The 14170-nt window shown below is 40.2% G+C and overlaps 1 protein-coding gene across 1 annotated transcript in view; it reads right to left on the reverse strand.

Annotated features, from left to right (window-relative positions):
- Window positions 1-14170, reverse strand: part of STIP1 (stress induced phosphoprotein 1) — a 141505-nt gene that overhangs the window by 40041 nt on the left and 87294 nt on the right. The window contains exon 10 of the mRNA XM_053689245.1: window positions 612-715. Within this exon, the coding sequence (XP_053545220.1) occupies window positions 612-715 (104 nt within the window). The remainder of the gene's footprint in view (window positions 1-611; window positions 716-14170) is intronic.

Raw genomic sequence — 14170 nt, forward strand, 5'->3', positions numbered from 1 at the left:
GGACTCTTTGCCATTTCCTGTTGGGGGAAGAGAATATCCCACAAGTAAGGATGACGCCGTGGACCGGACACACCAATGTTGGAGAAAACAACTACGTTTCACCACTTCTCTCTTACTACCTCCATGCTTGTCGAGAGTTGCAAGAGAATGACTGGGTATGGCAGTTAGGGGAGGAGCTATATAGCAGCTCTGCTGTGGGTGATCCTCTTGCAACTTCCTGTTGGGAAGGAGAATATCCCACAAGTAATGGATGATCCGTGGACTGGATACACCTTACAAGAGAAAAGTTATTTATTTAGTAAATAGATAAAGTACACAATGTATATTTGTAATTAAAGCTTTACGAAATATAATTGTTATTATAGGGAATTTGCCATCACTTTAAGCTCTCACATCATTCAGTGAGAGAGGCGGGGTCACGTGACGTCACTGACCCCTGAATCGATTCGGATCTGCACTGCATCGATGCCGCCTCGTTAACGGCCACATTGTGATGGCAATTATTTTCAGCACCCTAATTCATATTTTTAAATTAAAGTTGAAAATGCATAAACACAAATTTTAAATTAATAACTTGCACAATTTTCTTTGTGTGCAGTACAGGGACATACCTTGCAGCTGGACTCTAAATCTAATGCTTTTTGATAGACGTCCATAGCTTTAGTGTAATCCTTCATGGCTTCCAGTGCTGCTGCCTTGCGAGTGTAGCCTTTAACTAAATATAGGGAAAGACATTTTTTTAGTAAAAAAAAAAGCTAAACATGGCTCACTGTGAAATTAAAAACATTACTTTTTAATTAAAAATAAAAACAAAATATAATATAATACTGTATAATATATATATTAAAAAGGGACATAAAACTTTCATGATTCAGAGAAAAAAAAATCCAATTTATGTCATTCTTATAGTGTTCTTTGTTGAAACGTATACCTAGGTATGCTCAGGAACATCTTCAGCACTTAATGTACAACACTGTTACAAACATGGTTGCTACCACAGATTATTAAATACATGCACACTCCTGAGCATTCTGCAGTATGCTCTTCAACAATGGATAACAGAACAAAGTCAATTTGACAATATTAGTAAAATTAGATTCCCCCCCCCCCCCCCGATTGCCTGAGCTATCTGAATCCTGAAAGTTGAATTATAACTTTTGTGCACAAGTATTCCAGCTCAGTGAGTTGGCGGTGGTATGTATTGTGCTTGTGAATAGCATAGTAGTTTGAAAACGCTCAGTGGTGAAAGGGTTAAGCAGACAAAATAACTAAGCGCCTTGAAGGGACAACAGTCTTTAGTGAGGAAAACATAATTTATGTAAGAACTTACCTGATAAATTCATTTCTTTCATATTAACAAGAGTCCATGAGCTAGTGACGTATGGGATATACATTCCTACCAGGAGGGGCAAAGTTTCCCAAACCTTAAAATGCCTATAAATACACCCCTCACCACACCCACAAATCAGTTTAACGAATAGCCAAGAAGTGGGGTGATAAGAAAAAAAGTGCGAAGCATATAAAATAAGGAATTGGAATAATTGTGCTTTATACAAAAAAATCATAACCACCACAAAAAAGGGCGGGCCTCATGGACTCTTGTTAATATGAAAGAAATGAATTTATCAGGTAAGTTCTTACATAAATTATGTTTTCTTTCATGTAATTAACAAGAGTCCATGAGCTAGTGACGTATGGGATAATGACTACCCAAGATGTGGATCTTTCCACACAAGAGTCACTAGAGAGGGAGGGATAAAATAAAGACAGCCAATTCCTGCTGAAAATAATCCACACCCAAAATAAAGTTTAACAAAAAACATAAGCAGAAGATTCAAACTGAAACCGCTGCCTGAAGAACTTTTCTACCAAAAACTGCTTCAGAAGAAGAAAATACATCAAAATGGTAGAATTTAGTAAAAGTATGCAAAGAGGACCAAGTTGCTGCTTTGCAGATCTGGTCAACCGAAGCTTCATTCCTAAACGCCCAGGAAGTAGATACTGACCTAGTAGAATGAGCTGTAATTCTTTGAGGCGGAATTTTACCCGACTCAACATAGGCAAGATGAATTAAAGATTTCAACCAAGATGCCAAAGAAATGGCAGAAGCTTTCTGGCCTTTCCTAGAACCGGAAAAGATAACAAATAGACTAGAAGTCTTACGGAAAGATTTCGTAGCTTCAACATAATATTTCAAAGCTCTAACAACATCCAAAGAATGCAATGATTTCTCCTTAGAATTCTTAGGATTAGGACATAATGAAGGAACCACAATTTCTCTACTAATGTTGTTGGAATTCACAACTTTAGGTAAAAATTCAAAAGAAGTTCGCAACACCGCCTTATCCTGATGAAAAATCAGAAAAGGAGACTCACACGAAAGAGCAGATAATTCAGAAACTCTTCTAGCAGAAGAGATGGCCAAAAGGAACAAAACTTTCCAAGAAAGTAATTTAATGTCCAATGAATGCATAGGTTCAAACGGAGGAGCTTGAAGAGCTCCCAGAACCAAATTCAAACTCCAAGGAGGAGAAATTGACTTAATGACAGGTTTTATACGAACCAAAGCTTGTACAAAACAATGAATATCAGGAAGAATAGCAATCTTTCTGTGAAAAAGAACAGAAAGAGCGGAGATTTGTCCTTTCAAAGAACTTGCGGACAAACCCTTATCTAAACCATCCTGAAGAAACTGTAAAATTCTCGGTATTCTAAAAGAATGCCAAGAAAAATGATGAGAAAGACACCAAGAAATATAAGTCTTCCAGACTCTATAATATATCTCTCGAGATACAGATTTACGAGCCTGTAACATAGTATTAATCACGGAGTCAGAGAAACCTCTATGACCAAGAATCAAGCGTTCAATCTCCATACCTTTAAATTTAAGGATTTCAGATCCGGATGGAAAAAAGGACCTTGTGACAGAAGGTCTGGTCTTAACGGAAGAGTCCATGGCTGGCAAGATGCCATCCGGACAAGATCCGCATACCAAAACCTGTGAGGCCATGCCGGAGCTATTAGCAGAACAAACGAGCATTCCCTCAGAATCTTGGAGATTACTCTTGGAAGAAGAACTAGAGGCGGAAAGATATAGGCAGGATGATACTTCCAAGGAAGTGATAATGCATCCACTGCCTCCGCCTGAGGATCCCGGGATCTGGACAGATACCTGGGAAATTTCTTGTTTAGATGAGAGGCCATCAGATCTATCTCTGGGAGCCCCCACAATTGAACAATCTGAAGAAATACCTCTGGGTGAAGAGACCATTCGCCCGGATGCAACGTTTGGCGACTGAGATAATCCGCTTCCCAATTGTCTACACCTGGGATATGAACCGCAGAGATTAGACAGGAGCTGGATTCCGCCCAAACCAAAATTCGAGATACTTCTTTCATAGCCAGAGGACTGTGAGTCCCTCCTTGATGATTGATGTATGCCACAGTTGTGACATTGTCTGTCTGAAAACAAATGAACGATTCTCTCTTCAGAAGAGGCCAAAACTGAAGAGCTCTGAAAACTGCACGGAGTTCCAAGATATTGATCGGTAATCTCACCTCCTGAGATTCCCAAACTCCTTGTGCCGTCAGAGATCCCCACACAGCTCCCCAACCTGTGAGACTTGCATCTGTTGAAATTACAGTCCAGGTCGGAAGAACAAAAGAAGCCCCCTGAATTAAACGATGGTGATCTGTCCACCACGTTAGAGAGTGCCGAACAATCGGTTTTAAAGATATTAATTGATATATCTTCGTGTAATCCCTGCACCATTGGTTCAGCATACAGAGCTGAAGAGGTCGCATGTGAAAACGAGCAAAGGGGATCGCGTCCGATGCAGCAGTCATAAGACCTAGAATTTCCATGCATAAGGCTACCGAAGGGAATGATTGAGACTGAAGGTTTCGACAGGCTGTAATCAATTTTAGACGTCTCTTGTCTGTTAAAGACAGTCATGGACACTGAATCTATCTGGAAACCCAGAAAGGTTACCCTTGTTTGAGGAATCAAAGAACTTTTTGGTAAATTGATCCTCCAACCATGATCTTGAAGAAACAACACAAGTCGATTCGTATGAGACTCTGCTAAATGTAAAGACGGAGCAAGTACCAAGATATCGTCCAAATAAGGAAATACCACAATACCCTGTTCTCTGATTACAGACAGAAGGGCACCGAGAATCTTTGTGAAAATTCTTGGAGCTGTAGCAAGGCCAAACGGTAGAGCCACAAATTGGTAATGCTTGTCTAGAAAAGAGAATCTCAGGAACTGATAATGGTCTGGATGAATCGGAATATGCAGATATGCATCCTGTAAATCTATTGTGGACATATAATTCCCTTGCTGAACAAAAGGCAATATAGTCCTTACAGTTACCATCTTGAATGTTGGTATCCTTACATAACGATTCAATAATTTTAGATCCAGAACTGGTCTGAAGGAATTCTCCTTCTTTGGTACAATGAAGAGATTTGAATAAAACCCCATCCCCTGTTCCAGAACTGGAACTGGCATAATTACTCCAGCCAACTCTAGATCTGAAACACAATTCAGAAATGCTTGAGCTTTCACTGGATTTACTGGGACATGGGAAAGAAAAAATCTCTTTGCAGGAGGTCTCATCTTGAAACCAATTCTGTACCCTTCTGAAACAATGTTCTGAATCCAAAGATTGTGAACAGAATTGATCCAAATTTCTTTGAAAAAACGTAACCTGCCCCCTACCAGCTGAACTGGAATGAGGGCCGTACCTTCATGTGAACTTAGAAGCAGGCTTTGCCTTTCTAGCAGGCTTGGATTTATTCCAGACTGGAGATGGTTTCCAAACTGAAACTGCTCCTGAGGACGAAGGATCAGGCTTTTGTTCTTTGTTGAAACGAAAGGAACGAAAACGATTGTTAGCCCTGTTTTTACCTTTAGACTTTTTATCCTGTGGTAAAAAAGTTCCTTTCCCACCAGTAACAGTTGAAATAATAGAATCCAACTGAGAACCAAATAATTTGTTTCCCTGGAAAGAAATGGAAAGTAGAGTTGATTTAGAAGCCATATCAGCATTCCAAGTCTTAAGCCATAAAGCTCTTCTGGCTAAGATAGCCAGAGACATAAATCTAACATCAACTCTAATAATATCAAAAATGGCATCACAGATGAAATTATTAGCATGCTGGAGAAGAATAATAATATCATGAGAATCACGATTTGTTACTTGTTGCGCTAGAGTTTCCAACCAAAAAGTTGAAGCTGCAGCAACATCAGCCAATGATATAGCAGGTCTAAGAAGATTACCTGAACATAGATAAGCTTTTCTTAGAAAAGATTCAATTTTTCTATCTAAAGGATCCTTAAACGAGGTACCATCTGACGTAGGAATGGTAGTACGTTTAGCAAGGGTAGAAATAGCCCCATCAACTTTAGGGATTTTGTCCCAAAATTCTAACCTGTCAGGCGGAACAGGATATAATTGCTTAAAACGTTTAGAAGGAGTAAATGAATTACCCAATTTATCCCATTCCTTAGCAATTACTGCAGAAATAGCATTAGGAACAGGAAAGACTTCTGGAATAACCGCAGGAGCTTTAAAAACCTTATCCAAACGTATAGAATTAGTATCAAGAGGACTAGAATCCTCTATTTCTAAAGCAATTAATACTTCTTTAAGTAAAGAGCGAATAAATTCCATCTTAAATAAATATGAAGATTTATCAGCATCAATTTCTGAGACAGAATCCTCTGAACCAGAAGAGTCCAAAGAATCAGAATGATGGTGTTCATTTAAAAATTCATCTGTAGAGAGAGAAGATTTAAAAGACTTTTTACGTTTACTAGAAGGAGAAATAACAGACAAAGCCTTCTTTATGGATTCAGAAACAAAATCTCTTATGTTATCAGGAACATTCTGCACCTTAGATGTTGAGGGAACTGCAACAGGCAATGGTACATCACTAAAGGAAATATTATCTGCTTTAACAAGTTTGTCATGACAATTATTACAAACAACAGCTGGAGGAATAGCTACCAAAAGTTTACAGCAGATACACTTAGCTTTGGTAGATCCAGCAGGCAGTGGTTTTCCTGTAGTATCTTCTGGCTCAGATGCAACGTGAGACATCTTGCAATATGTAAGAGAAAAAACAACATATAAAGCAAAATAGATCAAATTCCTTATAAGACAGTTTCAGGAATGGGAAAAAAATGCCAAACATCAAGCTTCTAGCAACCAGAAGCAAATGAAAAATAAGACTGAAATAATGTGGAGACAAAAGCGACGCCCATATTTTTTGGCGCCAAATAACGTCAAAAATGACGCAACTTCCGGCGACACGTATGACGCCGGAAACGGAAAAGAATTTTTGCGCCAAAAAAGTCCGCGCCAAGAATGACGCAATAAAATGAAGCATTTTCAGCCCCCGCGAGCCTAACAGCCCACAGGGAAAAAAGTCAAATTTTTGAGGTAAGAAAAAATATGATAATTTAAAGCATAATCCCAAATATGAAACTGACTGTCTGGAAATAAGGAAAGTTGAACATTCTGAGTCAAGGCAAATAAATGTTTGAATACATATATTTAGAACTTTATAAATAAAGTGCCCAACCATAGCTTAGAGTGTCACAGAAAATAAGACTTACTTACCCCAGGACACTCATCTACATGTTTGTAGAAAGCCAAACCAGTACTGAAACGAGAATCAGTAGAGGAAATGGTAAATATAAGAGTATATCGTCGATCTGAAAAGGGAGGTAAGAGATGAATCTCTACGACCGATAACAGAGAACCTTATGAAATAGACCCCGTAGAAGGAGATCACTGCATTCAATAGGCAATACTCTCCTCACATCCCTCTGACATTCACTGCACGCTGAGAGGAAAACCGGGCTCCAACTTGCTGCGGAGCGCATATCAACGTAGAATCTAGCACAAACTTACTTCACCACCTCCCTTGGAGGCAAAGTTTGTAAAACTGATTTGTGGGTGTGGTGAGGGGTGTATTTATAGGCATTTTAAGGTTTGGGAAACTTTGCCCCTCCTGGTAGGAATGTATATCCCATACGTCACTAGCTCATGGACTCTTGTTAATTACATGAAAGAAACATTCTTATCTTCTTTGCTGCAAGTGTTTTTTTACCCACTGCCCCACCACCACTTGTCTTATTTTGAGGAGCCAATTTAAACTTGCTACTGGGAGTAGACAGCAAAATTTGGTTTATTTATCTAAACCAGTGCTTTCCAAACTGTGTGTCGTGACACATTAGTGTGTCGGCGGCAGTGTGTAGGTGTGTCCTTCCTTCAACACAATTTTTTTTTATTTAAAATTCTTTATTTTTTGTTTCCGACTTTCCGCCTGCCTACTACGCATATCACGTGGTTGACACGTGATTGATACCTAGTGGGTCACAGATCATCTTAACCTATTGGCGCAGCTTAGCAGGAACTGAAACTATTCCCATTGGCGGCACATTGGCTCCTGACTGCACGTGTAGACTCCTCAATCGGCTTGTGACTGCACATGTAGTCAGTGAGTGGGACAGCAGTGTTTTTGAAGTGCGGACAGTAGTCAGTCGGACTCGCAGAGCTCTGAGAGCAGCAGCTTAAACGCTGAGCTGAAGTCAGAAGTCAAAGTGTTTTTTTTTTTCAGCTAGCTCCCAGTAGTACATTGCTGCTCCTGCTTCTGATATATGGATAGGAAGTGGAAGCTTAAAAATTCTTGATGAAATGTGAGTGTCTTTATCTTATACTCCACTAAATATTCAGAAACTGTTCATCCCATCAACCTCATACATCCCATTAAATAGTAAGTAGCTATTGGGGTTATTAAACTTTTTTTTAATTCTGGCACATACTTACTTACTGTTACTTGTAAATACATTTTGTTATTATATAATTTATATATGTGTCCGAATCTCTTAACACAAGTTAGTTTAACCTCCTGTTTGCTAGTACAACTGAATTACTGAGTCATGAAATGATGTAAGTCTAAAAAGTGTGTCACCAACATTAAAAGTTTGGAAAGCTCTGATCTAAACCCTTTGAAAAACCCTGGTCGTATCTGGTCTGTCAATTAGGGACAGATATAAATGGGTTTCTAAAATGATCAAAGAACTGGCTCGTTAAGTGTGAAGTATAAACATTTAGCAGAAATCGGAAAATCCATAAAATGTCCAAGTTAAAGTGACAGTAAATTTGCACAATCTGGTAAAGCTATACAGAATGAATGGATTAAATGGAATTTCCATTCATCATTCTTAACTATGTAACAATATTTTTTTTAGTTTCATTGTTGTATTACATTACCCTTCTCTTGCCACCCCCTGCAAAACAAATTATGCTTACTAGATAATTTCATTTCCTTCAGTAAAAGTAGAGTCCACGGCACATTTACTGTTGGGAAATACTGAACCTGGCCACCAGGAGGAGGCAAAGACACCCCAGCCAAAGGCTTAAATACCTCTCCCACTTCCCCCAGTCATTCTGCCGAGGGAACAAGGAACAGTAGGAGAAATATCAGGGTATAAATGGGGCCAGAAGAAAAATATAAATTTAGAGGGCCGCCCATCGGAGAACACGGACGGGTGCCATGGACTCTCCTTATACAGAAGGAAATTAAATTATCTGGTAACCATAATTTATGTTTCTTTTTAAAGACACGATGAGTCCACGGATTTCATCCTTACTTGTGGGATTACGCCTCCTGGTCAGCAGGAGGAGGCAAAGAGCACCACAGTAGAGCCGTTATATAGCTCCTCCCTTCCCTCCCACTCCAGTCATTCTCTTTGCCTACATAGGGAGAAGTCAAGGTAAGTGCTACGTTTAATTTCTGGGGAAAAGAACTCAGAATTTTTCAATCAAAAAAAGCACACTTTTCTTCATAAAGGGTCTTTTTTGAGAGAATAAGTTCTTTAAGTGGGGCCATATTACTTTATATGAGAAAGGTCTCTGAGCAGTATATTGGACCAGGGCACTGGGGCTGGAGGAAGTTAAAGGTTTCACTGAATTGCGGGGCAATCATTTTATTTGTATTAAAGATGGCTCCTGTGGTTTCACAGTAATTGATGTTTGGTCGTTAGGTCACGCCCACGATGGGCGGTCCTTCCGGTTTTGGCACCATTCCGTAGTGCAAGTTAGGGATCGTGCGCTCAGTGTATTGACCGGTCTGTGCTAGAGTTGCATGCAGAGAATTCATGTGTCTCTAGTGTAGACACAGTCGCCTAGATTTAGAGTTTCGCGTTACCCGTCAAAAGCAGCGTTAAGGGCTCCTAACGCTGCTTTTTACCGCCCGCTGGTATTTAGAGTCAGGCAGGAAAGGGTCTACCGCTCACTTTCTTTCTGCGACTCGAGGCTACCGCAGATCACCTTACGTCAATTGCGTATCCTATCTTTTCAATGGGATTTGCCTAACGCTGGTATTTCGAGTCTTACGAGAAATGAGCGGGAGAGCCTCTACCGACAAGACTCCTACCGCCAAAAAAAGTCAGTAGTTAAGAGCTTTATGGACTAACGCCGGAACATAAAGCTCTTAACTACTGTGCTATAAAGTACACTAACACCCATAAACTACCTATGAACCCCTAAACCGAGGCCCTCCCACATCGCCAACCCTATAATACATTTTTTTTTTAACCCCTAATCTACCGCTCCGGACACCGCCGCAAACTACATTATACCTATGAACCCCTAATCTGCTGCCCCTAACATCGCCGACACCTACATTATATTTATTTACCCCTAATCTGCCCCCCCCCCACGTCGCCGCCACCTACCTACACTTATTAACCCTTAATCTGCCGACCGGACCTCGCCGCCACTATAATAAATGTATTAACCCCTAAACTCCCGCCTCGCAAACACTATAATAAATAGTATTAACTCCTAATCTGCCCTCCCTAACATCGCCGCCACTATAATAAATTTATTAACCCCTAAACCTAAGTCTAACCCTAACACCCACCTAAGTTAAATATAATTTAAATTAATCTAAATAAATGTACTATAAATTAAATTATTCCTATTTAAAACTAAATACTTACCTATAAAATAAACCCTAAGATAGCTACAATATAACTAATAGTTACATTGTAGCTATTTTAGGATTTATATTTATTTTACCGGCAACTTTGTATTTATTTTAACTAGGTACAATAGCTATTAAATAGTTAATAACTATTTAATAGCTACCTAGTTAAAATAATTATAAAATTACCTGTAAAATAAATCCTAACCTAAGTTACAAATACACCTAACACTACACTATCAATAAATTAATTAAATTAATTAAATAAATGAACTACAATTAGCTAAACTAAAATACAATTAAATAAACTAATCTATAATACAAAAACCCCCCACTAAATTGCAGAAAATAAAAATTTAAACTAATTACACCTAATCTAAGCCCCCTAATAAAATAAAAAAGCCCCCCAAAAAAATAAAATTACCTACCATATTCTAAATTACAAAGTAATCAGCTCTTTTACCAGCCCTTAAAAGGGCTTTTTGCAGGGCATTGCCCCAAAGTAATCAGCTCTTTTACCTATAAATAAAAATACAACCCCCCCAACATTAAAACCCACCACCCACATACCCCTACTCTAACCCACCCAAACCCCCCTTAAATAAACCTAACACTAACCCCCTGAAGATCTCCCTACCTTGGGTTGTCTTCACCCAGCCGAGCCGAATTCTTCATCCAAGTGGAGCAAGAAGAGGTCCATCATCCGGTAGAAGTCCTCATCCAAGCAGGGTATTCTATCTTCATCCATCCGGAGCGGAGCCATCTTCCATACAACCGACGCAGAGCCATCCTCTTCAACAGACGGACTCACGACGAATGACGGTTCCTTTAAGGGAGGTCATCCAAGATGGCGGTCCCTCGAATTCCGATTGGCTGATAGGATTCTATCAGCCAATCAGAATTAAGGTAAGAAAAAATGTTCCGATCAGCCAATAGAATGCAAGGTCAATCCGATTGGCTGATTGGATCAGCCAATCGGATTGAACTTCAATCTGATTGGCTGATTCAGATTTTTCTTACCTTAATTCCGATTGGCTGATAGAATCCTATCAGCCAATCGGAATTCGAGGGACGCCATCTTGGATGACGTCCCTTAAAGGAACCGTCATTCGTCAGTCCGTCAGTTGAAGAGGATGGCTCCGCGTCGGCTGTATGGAAGATGGTTCTGCTCCGGATGGATGAAGATAGAAGACCCCGCTTGGATGAAGACTTCTACCGGATGAAGGACCTCTTCTTGCCCCTCTTGGATGAAGACTTCTACCGGATGAAGGACCTCTTCTTGCCCCGTTTGGATGAAGACTTCTACCGGTTGAAGGACCTCCTCTTGCTCCGCTTGGATGAAGAATTCGGCTCGGCTGGGTGAAGACGACTCTAGGTAGGGAGATCTTCAGGGGGTTAATGTTAGATTTTTTTAAGGGGGGGTTGTATTTTTATTTACAGGTAAAAGAGCTGATTACTTTGGGGCAATGCCCCGCAAAAAGCCCTTTTAAGGGAAGGTAAAAGAGCTGATTACTTTGTAATTTAGAATAGGGTAGGGCATTTTATTATTTTGGGGGGCTTTATAATTTTATTAGGGGGCTTAGATTAGGTGTAATTAGTTTAAACTTCTTGTAAAATTTTTTTTTTATTTTCTGTAATTTAGTGTTTGTTTTTTTGTATTATAGATTAGTTTATTTAATTGTAGTTCAGTTTAGCGAATTGTAGTTTAATTAATTTATTGATAGTGTAGTGTTAGGTGTATTTGTAACTTAGGTTAGGATTTATTTTATAGGTAATTTTATAATTATTTTAACTAGGTAGCTATTAAATAGTTATTAACTATTTAATAGCTATTGTACCTAGTTAAAATAAATACAAAGTTGCCGGTAAAATAAATATAAATCCTAAAATAGCTACAATGAAACTATTAGTTATATTGTAGCTATCTTAGGGTTTATTTTATAGGTAAGTATTTAGTTTTAAATAGGAATAACATAATTTATGCTTACCTGATAAATTCCTTTCTCCTGTAGTGTAGTCAGTCCACGGGTCATCCATTACTTATGGGATTATATCTCCTCCCCAACAGGAAGTGCAAGAGGATCACCCAAGCAGAGCTGCTATATAGCTCCTCCCCTCTACGTCATACCCAGTCATTCGACCGAAACCAAACGAGAAAGGAGAAACTATAGGGTGCAGTGGTGACTGGAGTTTAATTTAAAATTTAGACCTGCCGTAAAAACAGGGCGGGCCGTGGACTGACTACACTACAGGAGAAAGGAATTTATCAGGTAAGCATAAATTATGTTTTCTCCTGTTAAGTGTAGTCAGTCCACGGGTCATCCATTACTTATAGGATACCAATACCAAAGCTAAAGTACACGGATGACGGGAGGGACAGGCAGGATCTTTACACGGAAGGAACCACTGCCTGAAGAACCTTTCTCCCAAAAACAGCCTCCGAAGAAGCAAAAGTGTCAAATTTGTAAAATTTTGAAAAGGTGTGAAGTGAAGACCAAGTTGCAGCCTTGCAAATCTGTTCAACAGAGGCCTCATTTTTAAAGGCCCAAGTGGAAGCCACAGCTCTGGTAGAATGAGCTGTAATTCTTTCAGGAGGCTGCTGTCCAGCAGTCTCATAGGCTAAGCGTATTATGCTACGAAGCCAGAAGGAGAGAGAGGTAGCCGAAGCCTTTTGACCTCTCCTCTGTCCAGAATAAACGACAAACAGGGAAGAAGTTTGTCGAAAATCTTTAGTTGCCTGCAAATAGAATTTCAGGGCACGGACGACGTCCAGATTGTGCAGAAGTCGTTCCTTCTTTGAGGAAGGATTAGGGCACAATGAAGGAACAACAATCTCTTGATTGATATTCTTGTTAGTGACTACCTTAGGTAAGAACCCAGGTTTAGTACGCAGAACTACCTTGTCTGAATGAAAAATCAGATAAGGAGAATCACAATGTAAGGCTGATAACTCAGACTCTTCGAGCCGAGGAAATAGCCATTAAGAACAGAACTTTCCAAGATAACAGCTTGATATCAATGGAATGAAGGGGTTCAAACGGAACACCCTGTAAAACGTTAAGAACCAAGTTTAAGCTCCATGGCGGATCAACAGTTTTAAACACAGGCTTAATCCTGGCCAAAGCCTGACAAAAAGCCTGAACGTCTGGAACTTCTGACAGACGCTTGTGTAAAAGAATGGACAGAGCTGAGATCTGTCCCTTTAACGAACTAGCAGATAAACCCTTTTCTAAGCCTTCTTGTAGAAAAGACAATATCCTAGGAATCCTAACCTTACTCCATGAGTAACTCTTGGATTCGCACCAATGTAAGTATTTACGCCATATTTTATGGTAAATTTTCCTGGTAACAGGTTTCCTAGCCTGTATTAAGGTATCAATCACTGACTCCGAGAATCCACGCTTTGATAGAATCAAGCGTTCAATCTCCATGCAGTCAGCCTCAGAGAAATTAGATTTGGATGTTTGAAAGGACCCTGAACCAGAAGGTCCTGTCTCAGAGGCAGAGACCATGGTGGACAGGACGACATGTCCACTAGATCTGCATACCAGGTCCTGCGTGGCCACGCAGGCGCTATTAGAATCACCGATGCTCTCTCCTGTTTGATCCTGGCAATCAGTCGAGGAAGTATCGGGAAGGGTGGAAACACATAAGCCATGTTGAAGACCCAAGGTGCTGTCAGAGCATCTATCAGAACCGCTCTCGGGTCCCTGGACCTTGATCCGTAACAAGGAAGCTTGGCGTTCTGGCGAGACGCCATGAGATCCAGATCTGGTTTGCCCCAACGCCGAAGCAGTTGTGCAAATACCTCCGGGTGAAGTTCCCACTCCCCCGGATGAAAAGTCTGGCGACTTAGGAAATCCGCCTCCCAGTTCTCCACGCCTGGGATGTGGATCGCTGACAGGTGGCAAGAGTGAGAACTCTGCCCAGCGAATTATCTATGAGACTTCCATCATCGCTAGGGAACTCCTTGTCCCTCCCTGATGGTTGATGTAAGCCACAGTCGTTATGTTGTCCGACTGGAACCTGATGAACCTCAGAGTTGCTAGCTGAGGCCAAGCCAGAAGAGCATTGAGAACTGCTCTTAATTCCAGAATGTTTATTGGAAGGAGACTCTCCTCCTGAGTCCATGATCCCTGAGCCTTCAGGGAATTCCAGACAGCGC

The sequence above is a fragment of the Bombina bombina genome, chromosome 7, assembly GCF_027579735.1.
Source record: "Bombina bombina isolate aBomBom1 chromosome 7, aBomBom1.pri, whole genome shotgun sequence".
In the NCBI taxonomy this organism is placed as follows: Eukaryota; Metazoa; Chordata; class Amphibia; order Anura; family Bombinatoridae; genus Bombina; species Bombina bombina.